The sequence below is a fragment of the Hippopotamus amphibius genome, chromosome 4 (genome assembly GCF_030028045.1).
Source record: "Hippopotamus amphibius kiboko isolate mHipAmp2 chromosome 4, mHipAmp2.hap2, whole genome shotgun sequence".
NCBI lineage: Eukaryota > Metazoa > Chordata > Mammalia > Artiodactyla > Hippopotamidae > Hippopotamus > Hippopotamus amphibius.
Window position 1 is genome coordinate 55,686,351 of NC_080189.1, and position 21,910 is coordinate 55,708,260.

Below are 21,910 nucleotides of genomic sequence, written 5' to 3' on the forward strand. Positions count from 1 at the left end.
ATGGTTAATTTCACTAGAATGATGTATTTGTAGTATTTTCATCTCATATAAAATAAATAATCATAACCTGCATTTCCACTTGGAAAGTACAGGATAATTGAAATTGTAATTGGATTGGTTAATTGTGTGTGTGTATGTGCTTTAGTGTTTTTAAGTTAAGGTATATATTTTTAGGTAAGTTTTTTTTTTCAGTTAAGAGATATATATTCAATGAGAAGAAAATTAGGCATTTAACAAATTAACAAATTGTGGACATGAATTTCTTCTAATACCCAGATATGTTTAACGTAAGACGGAGCCTAGAGGTAAAGATAATAATTCGATTGTGGTCAAAGCAGGGGTTGGAAGAGCATGCAACAGCATACACTAAAAAATCCACCCACTTGTCTTATATTTGCTTTGTCCGGAAAGTAATGATGACTTTGAAGTAGAAAAATATTGATTCATTGTGTTATAGCCAGGGGGATGTTAATACATTTTCCCTTTTTTTCTTCTAGCACACTGATTTATGTCAGTACATGGACAAGCACCCTGGGGGGCTGCATCCAGATAATGTGAAGGTAGGAAAAGATCTTTTTAAGTCAAGGCTTAGCATTCTTTATGTGCATTTTTTGAGCCAAAATCTAATCTCTCTACTATAGCTTTTTAAAAAATTGTGTAAAGAGAAGTAATATTAAAATGAACCATAGTCATTGCTATGCTTTGACGCTGGAAGCCATGCTTTGACATTAAATATTTTCAGTGGAGTAGTATTATTTAGACCTTATCCTATTTTTTCTTTGTGGAGAAACATTTGCCAATAATGAGTGAGATCCACTGGAATCCTATCATAACTGTTCTCAGTGGAGGAGAATCTCTCGTAACTAGTTTGGAGCTCCATACTGAAGTACCAGTTGGTTTCAAGATAATATATTATTATGATCCAAAATAGTGCTATGGTGAGTTCATAGTGCACTTTTTTTCATTTGTTTGTACAAAAAAAAATGGTTTTTCCTACTGCTTTTTTTTCTTTCTTTCTTTCTTTTTTTTTTTTTTTTTTTTTTTTACCAAAAATTGGATTACTATGTGTAAAAAGAACTAATAAGATTTTCTAAGATTTGACCTAGCAACTATTTTGGAAAATTTTCTGCAAATTTCAAGCTTAAAACAGGAGACTCTTTCTTGGCATATGTTAGGGAGTTAGAAGATACTAAAGTTTATCTGAAGGCTTAATGATGTGCTTACATTTTTTTATTCAAATGACTGCATTTCATGATCCTCAGAACCAATTTAGTGCTATAAATGTATTTGAAGTAAAATTCTTTGCCTACATTTCATCCCATTCATTATCTGCACCTTTTTTTGCAATGTGACGTGTTTTTTCTTTTGTGCTTTTCCCTTCGCTAGTAGAGGTAGATTTGCATGTATGGTGTCATGTGTGTTTATTTCTTTTTGCTTTATAAAAATAATGTTTATTATTGTATAAAGTTTTTTTTCTCCACTTAAAAATATGTCATGGATATTTTTAAAGTCAATACATGACTGTGTAGTTCAGTCTTTGTAGTAACTGCACATTAATCCATAGTATGAATAAATCATAATTTGCAACTGTTCTTTATTCATGGCTATTTTTTGGTTGTTTCCAGAATGTTGCTTTTGATTCTAGGGTAGATATTAGTATAAAACCTTTACACTCATTTCTTTTGGATACCTAGTTAATGGACTTTATTAATTAGAGATGTGATATCAATTTTAATGAATTTAACTGGAACATTTGCCCACAATGTTATAAATTATAGGACTTTTTCTCTACACTCCCTAGGATTGACTAACCAGTTATTAAAATTTTTGCCATTCTGATGAGTGAAAATGAAATTTTTTTACGTTGGCATTTTCTTGGCTGCTAGTGACCTTGAGCATCTTTTCGTATGTTCCTTAACCACTTGCAATTCTGCTATTACAATTTGCCTGTTCTTATATGTTGTGCATTGTTCTATTGCATTGTTTTTTTCTTAATAAATTGTAGGGGTTCTTAATATTTTTAAAATTAATAGTGAGGGTTTTTATGGTGGTCAATCTCATACACTTTTAAAATGTAGGAACTTGTAGGAACCCTGGCAAGACGTTGTTTTTAAAATAAGTAATAGAATCAATATGGTACTTAGAGTATTTGTTGATTTTTTTTTATATACCTCCTTTTTTGTTGTTTTCGTTTTTTGTTTTATTTAAATTTCTTTAAAATTTTTTGACTATTCATTTTTCTTAAAAAATCTGTATCCATTGACATAGATTTTTAGTGGTTAGATTGGGCAAGAAATTTTAACAGATGAAGAGATTTGTTTATTAATCTTGTTCATGGTCACGTTTAACTTTAAACATTAGTATTATAATACTAATGTTTAATGAACGTAATTCTTTTTTTTAACATTAAAACATCTCACATTGTCTCATTTATACATTTAATGTTCTCTTCTTAGGGTTGATTGGGTTCAAAATCAACAGTAGGGTACAACTTACATCTGTTTCCCACTTTAGCACGGGTAGTCTGTAGAGAGCCCAGCTAGTGGAAGCCCAGGGCCTACCAGCATCAGTGGAAATCAGAGGCTACTCTGAGCTAACTCTGACTTCCTGATTTTAAATTCAGTGACAGTATTGAGATTAAAGAGCTGACTGTTTTCAAAGAACAGTGGCATCATTGGATTTCCATTATCCTTGTTTTGGTCTACTCACCAACACTGTGTGTCATTTAGTTATGGACAAATTTTGGTGGAAAACTTTGTTGGTGAAACAAAGAAAGAGAGCTCTTTCCACAAAGCATCGCTGTTTTCAGTGTCCTAAGGCCAGTGTCACTAATGATTTTTGTAGCCTTTGTAAATTCTGCTTCTTCCATTACCTTTTATTTTTCCTTAATTTCTTAATGGTCATGAAGAGATTGAGCTTCTAGGTTACGGATTTTCTGTTACTAGGCTGAACTCCTTGAAATTGTGTTTCAACAGCTCTTACCCAAGTTTTGCAAGCTTTTCTTTCATCCCATGATCAATCTTCATACTTCAAATAATTAGTGTTTGCTACCTATTCCAAGTCCAGATTGTACTGGGGCAGTAAACAAGGTTTATTACTGCAGGAGTTGGTGCCTCCTAGGATGTGGTGGAAACTTAATGGTGAATGACATGTGTAATCAGTGTAAAAACAATGTCACAGAAATTAGATATGATGCCAACACCGAGTCTGGATATTAAGCATATAGAGCAGGAACACCCTCACTCAGAAGTTGTTTAACATGGTTACAGATTAACGCCCTACTACATTTTTGCCTCCAAAAGTGCACTTGATTTACTTCTTCTTATACCTTTCTGAATAACTGAAAGGCAGCAATAGATACTGATATATAAGTATCCGTTTCCCCATAGCTATTGAGATCTTGGTTCTTTGAGGATTTGCCAAAATGTACTGGATTGTCTCAGTTCTTGGCATATTTAGGGGTGCAAGAAACTTTGGTCTTCATTGAGGAGGTCTTCAAACTAGACTCCACAGCAGAGTCATCTGTGAAATTAAAAAAATATATAGTCTCCTTTCATTCCCCCAAATCAAATGTTTAAAGTCACTTTAACTGGGAAATGGCGGGTGTTTGCTCAGACCAGGGCTGCGAGGCCAGTGCGCCTCTCACGACCCACAGTATCTCCTTGCTTTCCTTGTTGTCCTGTACGCCTTTACCTCCCAGCCTGGAGGACATGTCTCCTTGCTGGTGATATGGCCTGTTGCTTTCTCACAGCCTTATTGCCTGTTGCCTCCATGGCTTTCACTCTGCCAGTGAGGTGGCCATGGTGGGGTGTCCAGAAGTATGGTAGGGACTGGGCAGGTAGGAGGGGATATGGGAGAGCATGAGAGACAGCTCTGTGGTACTTCAGAAAACAGATATCAGACCCATGCCTCAAGGTAGAAATTGGAAGGTGTCTTTTGTGGAGAATCTGATGTGTCTAAGAGAATAGACCTGAAGAATCTAGGTGACTCTACCGTGAAGACCCCAGTCGACAAATAAGTAACTCAGAGGAAGCAAGGTTGCTTGCATTAATTAGACAGAGAAAGGAAGGAAGGAAGGAAGAAAGAAAGAGAGAGGGAGGGAGGGAGGAAGGAAGGAAAGAAGGAAGGAAGGAAGGAAACTTCAAAAAATTATCGACAATATTCTCCAAGAGGCAAAAGAAAATCGTATGTGTATAAAACTACAATGATATGGTATTTTTAAAAAGGAGAAATTAGTGAACATGAAGTAGCTTTGGCAATTAACAATATGATGACAGAGATTAAAAACAATAGCAGTAAAAATGGATAGAAGAAAAAGTTGAAGAAGTTTGCCAGAAAATAAAGCATAAAATACAAATCTAAAACATGAGGAAAAAAGTATCAAATAATTTGGAGTTCAGTCCAGGGGATCAACCATCTGAATAATTGGAGAAAATAGAGAGGATGGAGTCATTAAAGTAATAAAGATTGAAATATACTTTTTCCAGATGTGAAGGATGTGAACGTTAAGATTAAGAGGGTCCATTAAATGCTCAGAATATTTAATGAAAATAGGTAACATTTATTATTGCAAAATTTCAGAACACTGATTTCAAAGAAAGATCCTACCAAAAGGAAACAGGTTTACTGTTGAGGATCAAGAATTACAGTCGTGTTAAACTTCAGCAGCAGCACTGGAAGGGCGATGGAAGTGGGACAATGACTTGAAAATTCTGTTGTAAGATTGTTTCCAATCTAGTATTCTCTGCAAACTATCAATGAAGTGTGAGAGTAGGATAATGATTTTCAGAGGTTCAAGGAGCTGAAAATTTTGCACACCTCGCATCCTTTCTCAGGAAGCTACTTGAATGTATACTCCACTATAACTCAGGGACTAAACCAAGGCAGACAAGAAAAGGAAACCCAGTAATAGAGGCCACCACAAAAGAGAGGTGGAGGTCCTCAAGACAGTGATGAAGAGAATCTCGGGATAACAGCTGTGCATCAAGCTGAAAGTGTGACGTATCACTCCAATTGGCGCAGGTCAGAAGTCTCCAGGAGAGATTTCTAAGAAATTATTAGATAGAATACCAAATGTATTTGAGCAGATTTACAAGATGGAAGAAGAATTTGGTGTTGAATTGGTGATAACCACAAAGAAAACTCAGCAAAGGCAAACAAACCAACCAACAGAAGAACTAGATCGTTACTAACACCAGGAAAAACAAATTATTGTGCGGGAGAAAAAAAGTATTCGTATAAAATTTCATGGCTCAGCTGCACATAACATTTACATGATTATAATACAGTATTACTATCAATATGTAATATTATAAAATGTAATAATCAATATTACATGTTGATATAGGTTAAAAAAGAAAAACACCTCTTTTCATGATTCTGCTGTAGCCAGGCTCATTTCAGGAGTAGCATCCTAAAGCAGCCATCCATTTCAGCTGCCACTTTTTATATAAAATAACAATCAGAATCATTGAGATTAAGAACTTGTTAAAGAGCATTTTGATTCTCTGTCCAATGTTCTTTTCCCCACATCACATGATTCATATATTAAATTACTGTAATTAGATTATTATTTGTGACTTAATATGCCTCAGTCACATAGGTTTGTCATCATTTTCATATTGAAGATAACAGTTATACCTTCTCTGAGGGTATGGGAAGTTGAAAAATAGAATGCATCTTGTTAATGCCTGTATTTTGGCATCTGAATTGCAGTGCATGGAAGCAGACGGCCCTTATCACCATGTTGGTTTCCATGGGAGGCCACTCAGCTAATTATGCACTGGCTTTTCTTCACAGTTTGTCTGCTTAGAGACAATGAACTCCTCCAGGGTTACATTTAGGATCTGCACTGCAGGTGAAATTATTCTCAAAGAAGTCTGACTATGACATAGTGACAGATGTCCCATGGGTATTTCTGTGGGATAGATTAACACATTTTTTTCATGTGGCGATATTTATTGTCACTTAAATCGATGAATGCAAAATGAAGAACATAATAATATTTACTAAGTTAACAGCTGTTCGTAATGCGGTGCTAGGTGCTGATTTTAAAAAAAAAAGTTGAGCTAAAATAAGACCTTGTAATGGTTCTCTATAAATATAAGGTGTGAAAACCAGGTGAGATACCTGATTATCTTTAAAAGAGCATGTTTTTGTAATAGCTGTGAAGCTCAAGCTCTGTATTTGGTTACATAGTTCATAGGGCGTTAAAGGATTGGAGTGTAACAAATACAGAATGTTTATTATGGGAAACAGAAGGAAAACAGTGATCAAATCCTTTTGCTTCTAAATTTGACAGTTTTCAGTTTTGGTTTCATCACTATGCAGCATGACAATATATAGAAATATTTTAAACATTTATCTTGGATTCTAAAAACATGTACATATCTTTGTTTAGACTTCATACATATTTGTTTATTGTAAAAAGGTGGGATGCCATGCATCTAAGAATTGAGGCAATTGTTCCTTACTGTGAATCAGGTAGACTTGCAAGCATTACAGAGGTGATGTGTCACTGAAGAATTCAATTCAAGTAATTGAAAGAGCCAAGACAATAAAAGAGATCCAAAGCAAGGAGAGATGAAGATAGTAAGAATTAGTTTATAAGCCTAGTTCAGAATTTGTAGGATAAATATAGCAGATTCTCTAAAAAGTAAGTAAAGATGAATATTGAATTGTAGAAATATCTCTGACATATGAAGAAAGATTAGATTAATTTGAGGGGGGTGGGGAAAAGGTTTTGTTTTAAGAAAATGCCACCTAAAGACAATTAATTGGGACATACTAAAGGGCGATAGTACTGTAAAATAAAATAATAATAGAATTAATGGCAGATTCAGTTCTTCAATTTAGTGATTCCAAAAAGGATTTGAAATAGAACTACCATATGATCCAGTAATCCCACTCCTGGGCATATATCCAAAGAAAACCATAATCCCAAAAGAAACTTGTACCATAATGTTTATTGCAGCACTCTTTACAATAGCCAGGACATGGAAGCAACCTAAATGCCCATCAACAAATGAATGGATACAGAAGATGTGGCATATATATACAATGGAATATTACTCAGCTATCAAAAGGGATGAGATGGAGCTAAATGTAATGAGGTGGATAGAACTACAATCTGTCATGCATAGTGAAGTAAGTCAGAAAGAGAAGGACAAATATTGTATGCTAACTCACATATACGGAATCTAAAAATGGTACTTATGAACTCAGTGACAAGAACAAGGATGCAGATACAGAGAATGGACTGGAGAACTCGAGGTATGGGAGGGGGCGGGGGGTGAAGGGGAAGCTGAGACGAAGCGAGAGAGTAGCACAGACATATATATACTACCAACTGTAAAATAGTCAGTGGGAAGTTGTTGTATAACAAAGGGAGTCCAACTCGAGGATGGAAGATGCCTTAGAGGACTGGGGCAGGGAGGGTGGTGGGGACTCGAGGGGGGGGAGTCAAGGAAGGGAGGGAATACGGGGTTATGTGTATAAAAACAGATGATTGAACCTGATGTACCCCCCCAAAAAAATAAAATAAAATAAAATAAAATTAAAAAAAAAAAGGATTTGAATCATAAAAGGATGAAAATAATTTGGCATTCTATTATAATCATTTGCCAAGCTAGCATTTTAATACATCTGAAACAACTGAAAAAGTACATAACTTGTGATTTCATAATAAAGCATAGACTAGTCTATGGTAATTTTGTACTAGATCCCAGCAAAACATCTGTTCAAGTTTTATCTTTCGTGCTGTATACTCCTTGTAAGCACTGGAATAAACTCAGAAGAAAAAATTGTCAGTGTTAACTACATTTCTATAATTACTTTGCTACTTTAATTGCCTACAAAATGTGTCTATTCTCAATATGGCCCTTCTGAAATAAATATTCACTATTAACTAATGGTTTGTATTGTAGCATAATATCAATTTTAGACAAATGGGTAATTTTAGCAGTTAATTACTTAGAGGGCAATTTAAAACCTGAATTGAAAGCCTGAGGACATTGGCCTTGTTATAAATATTTATGATGATTAAATGTATAACAACCAATTGCTAGAACATGATAATTGGTATGTAGGAAACTGGTTAGAATTTTGGGGGGAGGATAGTTCAGTTTTTCCACCCTTTATAAACCATTCACTATGAATTTTATTGGGTTTTGACTATCATAGTTGAGTTGAATGCAGAACTTGTACTGAAGTTCTTCATTTTGTAATTCTCAGTGATTTATAGATTGACCAGTTTTTTTAAAATGACCATGGCAGTCTAAATTCCCTCTTTCATTCAGCTTTTCACATGTTCTTTAAAAAATGATAAGCATGAGAGACTGAGAATTAAGGTTCATTAAAAAAAAGAAAGATTAATTGATGCTGTCTCCAGCTCATATCCAGAAATGTAGTTGCTTGAATCTTATTACCATGATGACACTGGATCTTCCTGTGTTTTTATGTAATTACCTTCATTTACATTTTATCTTAATGACTTTTCTAGAAGATTTTTTTGTAAAAAAGTGTTTGCCTTTTTTTTTTAAAGAACCGTAATCCAAAATAACCAGTCATTTTGAATTCTCTGTCTTATTCTCTGAAACATCTGAAACTCTTTTGACGTAAAGCTGTTTTATTTTTTATCTCAATATCTATATTAATTAAAAAAGTATGAGTATTATTATGGTTGAGAAATTGCTATTTTTCATTCATAGTCCAGAGAGCAAGCAGGTGTGTAACAGTCAGGATAATGTTATGCCAAATTAAGATTGTCTTATACAGATGGCACCAAGAATTGATTCCTAAATGAGACTTTCTAATGTTGAGATAGAAAATCAGATAACACCTGATTTTCTCCATATTTTGCGTTAGAACTCTCTTTTAGCTGGTAATGATTTCCTACTATGCATTACAGTGAATATTATAGAGCCTTTCCTTATTCCGTATTTTGGGAAATATAGTTATGTCATGAGGCCATTCAAGAGTGTTTTAAAATTTTGGCACCTAGTCTCAGCACCTGTCCAGTTTTCTTTGGAATCTTTTCACTTTATTTTTATTATAATAAAATAATTTGCCATATCTAGAAAGTGAAGGATTAACAATAAAAGAAAGTGAAATCCATGTGTCAATTCATATCGTGTTGGATATTGGGGGGGGTCTGAGTAGTGAATTTCTGGTTAACACGTGGGGGCCTACATTCAGTTGTTTAGAACATGTCTTTTGTATCGTTGGCATCCTCTGCTGATCTGCTTGTAACAATTTGAATCAGACAAAGGAATCAAGGCAGCTAATTAAACAGCCCACTCTTTCCTAGAAATGCTTTAAAACCCAGGTTGAAAAGAAAGCACCCCAAAGATCGATGAAATACAGATAGTCGTTAGAAGTATGCTGTGTGATATTTTACTTATAGGATGCAGTTACCCAGCTTGGGGGTGGGTATCCAGTGAGACTAGGAAAGATACCCTCCTGGGTTTCAAGCTTCAAGCCATTCACTTTGCCTCTCTCCCATTTAAGATGGATCTTGCACTCGACCCCTTTGTTTGCATGTTTTCCAAGACAAACATGAGGACCCAGGAGGGAAATTAGCTGAGTAAAAGAGTATGTACACACTAGTAGGGGTTTTTCTGATTGTCTTATACAGGTTCAGCCTTCATATGACTAGTCAGTACATTTCATAGATAGTTTCTCACTAATTCATAAATTCCAGTTACTTGAGACCTCTCTAAGAGGCTGCAGAGAGAGGTTTGCTGATCATACCTATTAAACTCAGAGGCTTTACTGCATTCCATTTGAAACATATTTTTCTCTGTTGTATAGCTTGCAGATGTGATTTTTTTTTAGTAATGTATTTATTTTTATTTATTTTATTGGCTGTGTTGGGTCTTTTTTTTTGCTCTGCGCAGGCTTTCTTTAGTTGCAGTGAGTGGGGGCTACTCTTCGTTGTGGTGCGCAGGCTCCTCATTGCTGTGGCTTCTCTTGTTGCGGAGCATGGGCTCTAGGCACGTGGGCTTCAGTAGTTGCAGCACATGGGCTCAATAGTTGTGGCACATGGGCTTAGTTGCTCCGTGGCATGTGGGATCTTCCTGGAGCAGGGATGGAACCCATGTCCCCTGCATTGGCAGGCGGATTCTCAACCACTGCGCCACCTAGGAAGCCTGCAGATGTGATCTTTCTCTAAGACTCTTACACTCAAGTTTCATCATCTTCGTCAGTGTTTCAGTTGGCACCTCTCTCTGTCTCTCATTTTTAAAACATTATATTGGCCTTACCGACTGATATTAAGACAATTCGTGTTGATAGTGTCTAAGGTGTTACTTTAGGCAGTAAAACCATTGTCAATTCCATCTGTTCCTTTTCATTGTGTGTAAAAAGAATGGCCCTGTAGTTGAGGGAGTGTTGCATACATTCACAAAAGAAGTTGAGTAAAAAATTTGTATTTCATGCTGTTTCTTTTTGGTTCCAAAAAGTGCGTATCAGTAAGGTCAGTTGTATAATTAATATTATTATATTATTAGAATTCCTTGGAACAACTGTTTCAGTTTTCCTCTTGAAAAGTTATATTGGGTGACTATTAAAGCCAATAGCTTAAATTTGATCATCTTGTTTCTGCTCAGCTAAGGAATATTTCTAATACTAATTTTCGGCTGCTGACGAACTTTATTAAATGGAAGGTTCTCATCCTCAGCCCTGTCCGTTTTCTTCATCACACCCTAATCACTTGGAAACCTACTTGGAATTAGTATACTAATATTAAGTATTACAATATGTTATATAATATTATATATTACTATAATATATTAGCATACTGAAGAAGCTGATGCACTTCTTTCAAGGAACATGGCAAAACAAAAATCTGTCTTACAATCCCCAATTGACTCCTTTTGAGTATCCCAGCTCTGGTTCCCATCGCTCCAGTCAACTTGCTCACTGTGGGCATCTCGGTGCTTAGAACAACACCTTGCTGGTATCTACCATTATACTGAGACAGGAGGACAGAGCGGAATGGGAGGCCAACTTAAGGATCACAGAAAGTGTGCGAGATCTTTTTCCCAAGAGTTTTTGCCCAAGTACTAGAAATTCTTATTTTTTGAGTTACTCCCCTCCAGAAAGGTGTCATCTTTAGAATATTAATGTATAAATATCATAGAGAATGAAAATTAAATTTTTGTTACATTATTTAGAAATGGTGAAACAAGTTCTATATCTTTAGGACTTTGAGGGAATAGAATGAAGAAGCAGAAAGATGAATGGAAGAACTCAAAAAGGGCAAAATGTAGCAAGACAAACTCTCTCTACTACTCAGATTTTCTAAGTGCCGTATCTATCTGTAGTATGTTGCAAAAAAGGACACATCTATGACCTGATGCCCTGGCATGAATGTTTGTGTCTTATATCATCCCAGTAGCACACCTAATACTGTCAAGTATGTCCAAAGTGACAAATTATACCATAATTTATAAATTATAGCATTAATAAATTATAGCATTCTTTTTAAAAAACTCAACACATAAAATTGCAATGATGCTTTGTAAAATATAAACTACTTGGGCATGTATTATGTACATCATATTACGAATTATGATTTGATATTTGCATTAGGTATTTGCAAATTTGAAACTCAACTAAATGGAACAAATTATTCTTTTGAAAGTTGAAGAAGACCTAGTATTGCAGTAAAATCATTATATGATGCATATTATAAAGTATTTTCATATTCACTAGGTATTTTGAGGACTCAACGTTTCTAATTATTTTTCATTTCTAGAAAATTGATGCATGAGTAATTTAATGTCTGTGCTTCCTGTGGATTTTTAAATGATATGGTGCTAAACATGGAGCATATTATTTGACACATTTATTGCTCATGTACAGCTTTGGTTTATTTGCCAGTGTCACATTTCTAGCCTTGGATTCACACAGTGTGTAACTACTTTAATCAAATAGTATACATAGTGTTTTGGTCGTGGTATTTTAAATTGTGGGTGTCAGAGCAAGACAAAAATGGGAGATATCACTACTATCTCTGCTACACTTGCTGTGTGTCCCTTTTTCCAATTCATTGAATTTCTCTGAGGCTTTATTTCTTTATCTGTGAAATAAAGATAATAGTATCTGCCTAGCAGAAATGTTGGAGAATTACTTTACCAGTACGTACTTAGTAAATGGCAGTTATTACAATTGCTTGAAAGAGTCCCTTCTATTTCTGTTATTCACAAAATGAAATGATACAGTTTTACAGCATGAATGAATATGAAGGGCATCTGAGACATCAGTCATTTTTAAGATGAAAAACCTACAATACGAAGATTTAACCTTGTTCCCCAGGTGACAGAAAAGTAGCTTAACTAACTGTCTTTGTAAGAATTGGTGTTGTGCCATTAGGCATAGGGTGCATTGCTAATCAGTCTAATAAGCCCTAAGAGACCCTGGACATCCCTTGAAGATAGTTGACCCAGGCCTAGAAAATCTGCAAGATGTGCACCATGCTTAGTCTCATATTAAATGGGACCACATATATTAAATAATGCATGCATTTCAGGCCATTAAAGGAGTCTAATGACTATAAGCATTGAGACAAAGAGCATCTCTCCAATCACACATCTTTAGACCTTGAGGTGGGTGGAGGGCTATAAAATTGGTTGCTCATTGCAAGTGTCGTTAATGCTTTTGTGTAAAAAACAAAACATATTGAGTCCAGTGATGTATGTGTTTTTTACCAACTTGATCTAAATGTTTTGATTAAAAAGTCTTATCTTGATATTCTTTACCTAAAGACTGAAGAGTTTCAGAAGGAAACAGAAGAAGTACTAAAGGATATTCCCAAGAAGTATATGCCATGGCGCTGCGAACATGAGCTGCTTTCTGCAAGGGATAGCAAGACAGCAGGGCTCTAGATAGATCTGCTGCTGGCAAAAGTGCCCCTGTTCATCATATCATTGCTATTTAAGGCATTTTCCCATTGGGGTCTTATTGCAAAAAGTAAGCATATTCAAACTAGAGTATAACTCTTCAGTGATCATACTGGAGGATTTGCAGATATCTCCTTTCATAAAGTTGAATAGAATATCCTGAGAGGAAAAAGTATTCTTAGGAAGACTTTATGGCTACTACAGTAGAAAAATAAGGAGATAGAAATGAAAATATGTTAATTTATCAGCTTCAGCACATAAAGCTGTCTTCTGCCATGTTATTTATTTCTAAGAGAATTTTAAATAGCGAAAATACACATTCAAGAATCATATGCTCATTACATAATATGCTAATTGAGACTTGCAAACTTGGATTCACTTAATAAAAGCACTTTGATTATATTGGGTGTATAACTGTATTCATCCATGCATGCATTTAGAAAGCATCAACCTCATTTAAGATAATGAGGTGTAGTGGAAGGTTCACAAGTGCTGTGATGGTTGGATGACTTTGAGTAAATTTCTCATGCTTTTAGAGCTTTAGTTTTCTATTTGTTTAAAAGCAAAGGAAAAATACAGGATTATAAAATATATGTAAACTTACTTGGAACAGCCTTTAAGTGAGTGTAAGCCCTCAATTAGTGTTACTCTCCCTTTTTATTTCAGTACCTGAGATTTCACTGATGTTCATCAAGTTTTATTAGCAAGTAGCAAAGCTGATTTTTCCTCTTGCTCTGCATGTGGCCCCCTCTTTGGTGGTCCTTGTTTTCACAGTACCCTCTGGTTTTCACAAAAATCAAACATAGCTTGTTACGTGGTGATTTACAACCACCAAGTGAAGTGGCTTTCTCAAAAATTTACATGGGCATGTTAGATACTTGCCTATTTGTCTAAAGGATGAAATGCCCAAGACTTGCATTCTCAAAACACTCCCAAAGAATATTCCATGGGACATTCTATTAAACTCAGAATGACTGCTAATTCCTCGTGGCCTCCCCACCCCAGCTAGCAGTGCATTTTCTGTTAAACATGTTGAAATGTTATTTCTGAAACACCAAGTTTACTAATTGTTTCAGTGAAGTATACTATTCTGATGGTTTATTGATAATTTTACAGTTTCATATATTGTCTTCTTTTCATTTAACTTTTTCATCTTCTTAATTTATCTGCTTAGTGATCTGCTTGCTTGGTCTCCTCATTTTTTGCCTCAGAATAGCAAGAGGTTTGTCATATAATACATCCTTTCATCTTGTGCGTCTAGTGAATGCTCGTTTTCCTATTAAAATTTTATGTGTAATGAATTCTGTTTTCAGAGTGACAGGTTTCCTCCCTCCTCTGTGCCTTCAGTACATTCTGTTCACATTGCTGTCACAGTGCAGCCCTCTTTAAGTGGTGGTTATCTGTTTATGTGTCTCTCGTACCCAGTGAGCTGTGAGTTCGTCTAGTCCAGGGACGACATCTTATATCCTGTTCATCGTCGCACCCGTCTTACATGACAGCCCCCGGCACATGGTTGGCACTTAGTAAACCCTACATGAATTTATTCTACAGGGATTTGTTCTGACTTAACTTTGTATGCTGTTCAAAGATCTAAGAATTGGGGGCTCTAACTTAATGTTTGGGGCTCTATGTGTCTTGCTTGGGGCTTCGTTTGTCATGTGTACAATTGTAGTTGGAGTGTGTGGTTGCATTCTTTCCTTACACTGATTTTCTTAATTCTCTTTAATACACTATCCTACTTGAGTAGCTCCTGGATTAGGATGAGCATTATATATTTTCACTAATTAGTAAAGGTATTAAAAGAAGAGCCCTTTGGGGCTGCTTGATCTACCCACTTCTACCCTTAGCGTCTACAGACTCCCATTCCAGGCATCTGTTATTTTTGTATCTGCTTCATCCAGATGTCTCTAAATTCTGTTCAGTCATCACATTACTGGTACATGAGTGTCAGGGGTGGGCCCAGGTTAGGAAGATGGTTAAGGCACACAGTCTGTGGGAGATGGAGGGATATCATACCAGGCTGGACAGATGTAGCAGCTGCCCGGGAGCACAGAGGAGGAACCCCTCACATAGACCTGTAGAGAGACTGAAGGCCTGGAGTCAGGAAAACCTCCAGAGAGCAGTGGTTGAGGAGAGACCTAAGAAATACAGGGAGATTAGCAGGCAGAGGTGAGGCAAGGCTTTTCTGTCAGGGAAGAGGTAAGAACAAAGGGCAAAGGGTTGAAGAGCAGTGTGCTCTGAGTATGGGCTTGCGTGAGACCACTTGGAGTCAGGGAATGTAGAGCGATGATACCTGGGGTCCCAGCTCAGTGGCCTCAAAGGCCATGGTGTTAGATGCCCAGACTTTATCCTGTCATTTGGAGAAAGCAGCTTCTATATCAGCACTGCCTACTTGTGTTCTGGCCAAGATTCCTATAGTAGAGTGGTTAAGAGTATGGATTTTGGAGTCACGCTGCTTGGGTTTGAGTCCTGGCTCTGCCACTTAAACAGATCCTAGCTTCCTCATCACTAATACAGATATGATAGTGGTACCTTCGCCATTAAAATTGTTACAGAGATCAAATGAGTTCATATTCTATGATGCATAGAATGGCAGCTGGCACTTCGTGTCATTTGCTTATTCAACTAAAATGTGTTGCTGTGGTTAAATAGATAATCACAGTCTGATAAGTCTCTGTTAGCACCTTGTAGAGTGCAGACTTTCTTTTCAAAATCAGTTTATTTTTAAATTAACTTTATTTGTTATATGGTCTGCCTTTGTGATTGATTGATTGACTGATTGATGAAAAGCTTTTGGAAACACAAAGTGGCTTTAGTTGCTCATCCTTTCTTTCTTCTAAAGTGAAGGGATATGGATTTTCTTAAAAACTGTAAGCTTTCAGCTTCAGGATGCAGGGGGTATTACAAGTAAGAAACGAGGCTGGAAGTTGCTGGTGATTATGTTAAGTCTTTCCATCTGCTACCCAGGAAGGATTGAAAGGAGGAGTCCAGGAGATGTTCGCTTCCTGAGATTCTCTAGCCAGTACTTTAATCCAGGCTCACACAGAACAGGTTTTTAGTTTCTGGTACTTAGATTCTGGAAATAATGATCCTAGGCCTTCACTGCTCCACAGCATATTATCACATACAAAGATTTTGAAATGAATTCATCTACTGTTATTTCAAGGTATCCACCCTCTAAAAATTTACTTGGCTTTCAGAGCCCTAGTTAGTTGGAAAATATTCCAGAAATGGTAGCTTCTAGGGCCCTCAAGGTGTTGCCAATCTTTTCCATTTAAAGATTTGGGAATCCTTATACTACCAATATGTGGCAGCTAACTCATTTAAAATTTTCCTGAAACTGCATTTTGTTACTAGCTGGTTACATAGGCTACAATATTGAAGGCACTTAAAACCAGTTGTTTTTATTTTTGTTTTGGGAGATTGATTTTTAAAACTATGTCAATTAGGATTATTTTGGCAAGTGAATTGTTTATAAACACTCTTTTCTATAAACACTTTTATAAATATTGGAAAGCCTAGTGAATCACATTTTTTGTTATCAAAATGGAAACATTTGATAGGATCCAGTATGAAACTAAACAGGGAAGGCCATCAGTCACTTCTTAAAATTATTTCTTATAAAACTATTGCCCTTGAATTCTTGATTTCTCTGTTTTCTGTGTTTCCTTTCCCTTTAGGATGGGTCTGTTCTGTAATTAGTGAAGGTACTTCTGTCTTTAGGCAACAGCCTAATCTCTATGGCCATATGTGCCAAAGCAGAATAATTACAGGGTAGTAATAATTGGACCATGTGACTGTTTTTGTTTTAATAATTTGAAATCGTCTTATCTTTCCATTCCTTAAAGCATGTTAATGGGTTCCATGGGTACCATCCTTGGACACTATGTTTATGTCACTTCTATGGAATTAAACACGTGAACATTTACCTAAACTTAGTAAAAAATTCTGCTTCTTTTTATAATATTCTGGATAGATTTTTTTCTCTGTCTCAAGCATCAGTTTAGAACTGAAGAAATCAAATATTATTTTAAAAATAATTCTTCAAATTTTGCTTAATTTATAGAACCCATATTGGATTATAGATCTTTCTGGCTGAGGAAGTATCATTCTGGGTTGACATACTAGGTTGTGAGAAATTTTCAGATTTACTTCTTAATGAATTAGGAATTTCCATTTCCTTATGCAAATTCTGTTTAAAAAATTTGGTAGGAAATTTAGCAACGGGTACCCATTTTCACTAAATACAAGCACTTGGCAGACTGTATGTAGAAACTGGCATTTGTCTGTGTTCAGATTTTAACTTTTGTCTCCCTATTTTTTCAGTTGTTTTTATTTCAGTTGCTGCGAGGGCTGTCTTACATCCACCAGCGTTATATTTTGCACAGAGACCTGAAACCACAGAACCTTCTGATCAGTGACACGGGGGAGTTAAAGCTGGCAGATTTCGGTAGGAAAGCAGTTAATTACCAGTCTATTTTGTCACACTGTGAGAATGCCAGGCAGATGGTGGCACTGCATTTGTTTAGGTGCACTTCTTCTATCATTATAGATCCTGGTAAGACTTTTTTCAGGAGTGAAGGAATTTTGTTTTTTTAATGATCAACGTCATGCTTGGTGGATTTTTAAAAACTCCACCTTGCTTGTTAAAGTCTTAAATAATCATAAACACAAATCAGATCTCATATGTTTCCAAAGGAAAAATCAGTAAAATTTTAAACATAAAATACATTGAAAGAAATTTATTTTTTCCATTTTCTGTTACAAAAATGTCCAACACATTCAAAAGTAGAAGGATACTATGAGGGGCCCCCATTACCTATCACCCGGCTTCAACAATTACCAACATATGGTCAAACTTGAAGAAACCGGAATTTAAACCTCTGGGCTGTTTCAGAGCATCACAAAATATATTAAATACTGTATGTTGTCCTAAGATTTTAATGAATTTAAAAATCTAGGGGCAGTGTTTACCCTTCTGAAAGTGACTGTTGTTTCAAATATTCTCAGTAACTTTATAAAAGTAGACACTGGTGCTGATTTAAAAGTTGAGGTCCTAGCCTGGATCCACTATAAGTCATCCCTTCCTTAAAGGTTTTAAGGTTGGCCTCTTCCAGCTTAGTAGTTTTCCTCCAACGCTGACTTAAGCCCCCAGAGAGGAGCAGAACTGTGGTGGTGCCCTTGCTGGCTCCCCTCCCTTCGTCAGGTCTGGTAGGTCTGCACTGCCCTCACTCTGTGTCACACCAGAGCGTGCCGAGTGATTCCCAGCACCGGGAATGCCCATGGCAGCATGATGTGTTGCCATTGCATTGCCTCAATTATTTTTGAATACATATTCTGATTAGAAATTTGTTCCATTAAGAGTGGAATGGAAATATTACCCTTGGGACATAAAGATGCCTGAGCTTGAGATATGGGCTTTTGCCGAAGCATGATTATCTTTTCACATCCCACCCCCTGAGAAATAAAAGAGAGCAGGAAATGTTTATTTCTTATTTCAAGGTTGGTAGACTGTTTAGTACCTTTGGAATGAATCTACTCTTGAGTTTTGTATATTCTTTTCTTGTAAAATTGAAATGAAACAAAAGTTAGCATGACTGGTGATATATTGTAAAACTTTATTTGTTTCTCTCTTGTTTGGTAAAAATGATGAAACTCTGGGTGTGTGTGTGTGTGCGCGCGTTGTTTGTTGTCGGGTTTTAGCATCAGAATCTTCATCTTGGTGGCTAGATGTAGTCTTTCTATTACAGGGTAGATAATGGAAAGTAAGTGGGTCGAGAAGATTTGACAGTTCCTCAAATTCAAGGCTGTTGGGTTTGCTGAGAACATATTTTGTAGTTTCTCAGTATTAGCATTAAATTAGTAAGAATTTATAGTGATTTTTTTCTTGTATGTTAACATACTTTAAGGTATATGTTGGAATAAATCATTGTATGGAACATTTAATTTTGCTGAACATAGTTTCTTGTATATTTATAGAATACATTTTTACAAAGTTTGTTTTGTCTGTATAACCAAGGGAATAATAGAATTGTATCTAAGTGCTTACTGGGGGATTATTTTTTAATTTTATGACGATATTTTTATTATAATAGGTAAGTTCATCTTAAAAGATTCTTATAGATCTTTAAAACTGACATTTTGTAACAGATTCAGAGATAAAATGAAATGTAATTTTAAACAACTTAGGAAGTTTTTTTTAGAAAATCAGAAAATTTAGAAAGCATGACCAACTCAGAGATAATAAATGTTAATGTTTTTGTTGTATATTTTCTGTGTCTTTCTCCTCCTTTTCTCTCTCTTTTCTTGCTTCTTCCATCTATTATATAATCCTCAAAAAAAAAAAAAAAAAGGAAACATTGTTTTGTAAGCAGTTTTCACATATGTCATGGACATTTTCTCATGTTATTCAATATGAAAAAAGTATTTGTAACAGCATAAATTTTTCCTTTAATGGCCAAGAGCTAGTCCTTTAATTCAGTGCTCCTCAGTGAACATTTTAGTTCTTTCTAATTGTTCATGATTATGCGTGGTCCTGTATTGCATGTCCTTGTAGAGAAAGCTGTATATGCTGCAGTTACAGCCATGAGTGTGTTAAAGCATTTGATCCTTCGGCCCAGACTGCTCTGCACAAAGGTTGTACCTCCGTGTCACAGACTGAATCTTCTTGCCTGGAACACAGACTTGGCGTGCGTCCTGTGCACAAAGTGTAATGAGCGAGACTCATTCACCAACTGACAATTTCCCCCAATTAATTGTGCATCATTTTTGTCTTTTAATTTAAGACATGCAATTAACTGTGATTTACTGCGCTCGGGCACGTGTTTGTGTCTGAGATGAAGGAAACACAGTGGAAGCTGTGGAGGAGCTAGACAGTCAAAATGGGACGGTTCCAAGCAGCAGAACAATTAGAAACACTAGGTCTTAATTCAGAGTTTGATGTGTAAAGAGCTTTAGCAGCAGTTCTTTTGTCCTACCTATTTCTCTTATGTGAAAAATATCCTAAAATTTTGATTAACAGAGACAAATGAAATCTGTATGAACATAATTTCTGTATCATAAATGCTACTGTTTTTCTTAGAGGATATTTGGGAAGAGGGAGAAACTAAAATTTATTGAGTTTATTCTATGTGTCAAACGCTTAGAAATTATTTCATTGTCTCTTAAACCTAGTAAGATATAGTAACCTATACTTCTGAGAGCGACGTGAGAGTCGGAGAGGGTTAGAAATTTGCACAGGCTTGATTATATGAGGGTAGCTGCTCACAAAACTGAAATTCAGATGCTTGATCCACATCCTTCAATTTCAGGTGGCCCAGGATCTTTATATTTATATACACAGGTATTTTACCTTACAGACCTGCCTAATCTTCCAGTCAATTACTGATCACTATATGTGTTTATATTTATAGATTAATAATTATAGCAAATTATTAACCATTATATGTATTTTATACATACAACAAATATGACACTCATGCTATGAAAATAGATTGTTGCACTAATACCAAAAAAATATACCACGTAATTTAAAGAACATTTTGTCATTTGACTAATTCAGTAGTAATGAATGAATTCAACCTCAGTCCTTTGGAGATTTTACCTGCTGGATGAGGTAAACAGGATGGTAATGTATTTGTAGACCCATTTGGATTTAAATGGAATGCAGTTCTGAATTCCAGGTGGTCTAAATGCTGTACCACTTTTTTTTCTTGTAAGCAAAGTCATAGTTAAGCACTTACCTGAGACTTATTTTCTATATGCATTTAAAAGGAAGCAAATTACAATAAATTACACATGATTTAAAATCACTATGGCTTTTCTAATGCAGAGGTTTGTCTCACCTGTATATAATAAGATAATAAAATTGTGTAGAGTTTAGACTCATTTCTTTAAAAAGGGTTCATCTTTACATTATCTTTGGGAAAAAATATTTCGAATACCTTATCCAGCTTATGTTTTCACTGCCTTCTCCTCCTTGCCTGCTGTAGTGCAACCAAACCCCAAACGTGTTCCCACATTGAGCCTCTTACTTAGCCTTCCCCTTTGCCTGGAATAGTGTTCCTCCTGCTTCTCACGTGGCTCTTTCTCATCACACAGATCGTAGATCATATGTTACCTGTTCAAAAAGGCCACCTTCCCAAAAATAGAATTTTACCACTATGATCATCCAGTTCAGCTTCTTCAGTAGTGCACTGAAATTATTTTGTCATGGGTTTATCTGTTAATTTTTTGCTTCTGCTACCTGATTGTAAATTCCATGAGGGCAGGGATTGGCCTGTCTTGCTTACTCTTTTTTTTAAATTAATTAATTAATTTATTTTGGCTGTGCCTGGTCTTAGTTGTAGCACGTGGGATCTTCATTGTGGTGTGCAGGATCTTTAGTTGCAGCATGTGGGATCTTTAGCTGTGGCATGCGAACTCTTAGTTGCAGCATGCATATGGGATCTAGTTTTCTGACCAGGGATCAAACTCGAGCCCTCTGCGTTGGGAGCGTGGGGTCTTAGCCACTGGGCCACCAGGGGAGTCCTGTCTTGCTCACTCTTATCTGTGCTATGTCTAGAACGTAGGAGGTGCTCACTAAATATTGGTTGAATGAAGAAACAATATGCATAACAAAATTGAGTATTAAAGACCAAGACTCACTAATTTACTGATTACTAGTGAATTTACTAATTTCTGCTTGATTCGCTTTAGCAAGCCAGCAGTTTACAAATTAATTTCCTCTTCATCAGTGCTATCCTGGCTGGGCACAGTCAAGAGTGCAGTTGGAATTAGATGACTTCAGGATTGCTTTGAGGCTCCTACACATTGGCCCTGCATACTTGTTTGGTGTTATATTTGTAAGTTTAGGCTGCAGAAATAAATATCACTGAGTGAATGTAAACATGTACGAAAGATACGTAAGATTTGAAGTTCCTACTCTGCAGACCTTAAATGATTGTCTGGTCGTACTATTGTTGAGAGCAAAGTGTGTTGAGCCTTGAAGTAGGAGACCTGACTCTGTC

General features: G+C 35.9%; 1 protein-coding gene across 1 annotated transcript in view; it reads left to right on the forward strand.

Annotated features, from left to right (window-relative positions):
- The window catches only part of CDK14 (cyclin dependent kinase 14), a 534,565-nt gene that overhangs the window by 258,433 nt on the left and 254,222 nt on the right, over positions 1 to 21,910 (forward strand). The window contains exons 7-8 of the mRNA XM_057732871.1: positions 498 to 560; positions 17,229 to 17,352. Of these exons, the coding sequence (XP_057588854.1) occupies positions 498 to 560; positions 17,229 to 17,352 (187 nt within the window). The remainder of the gene's footprint in view (positions 1 to 497; positions 561 to 17,228; positions 17,353 to 21,910) is intronic.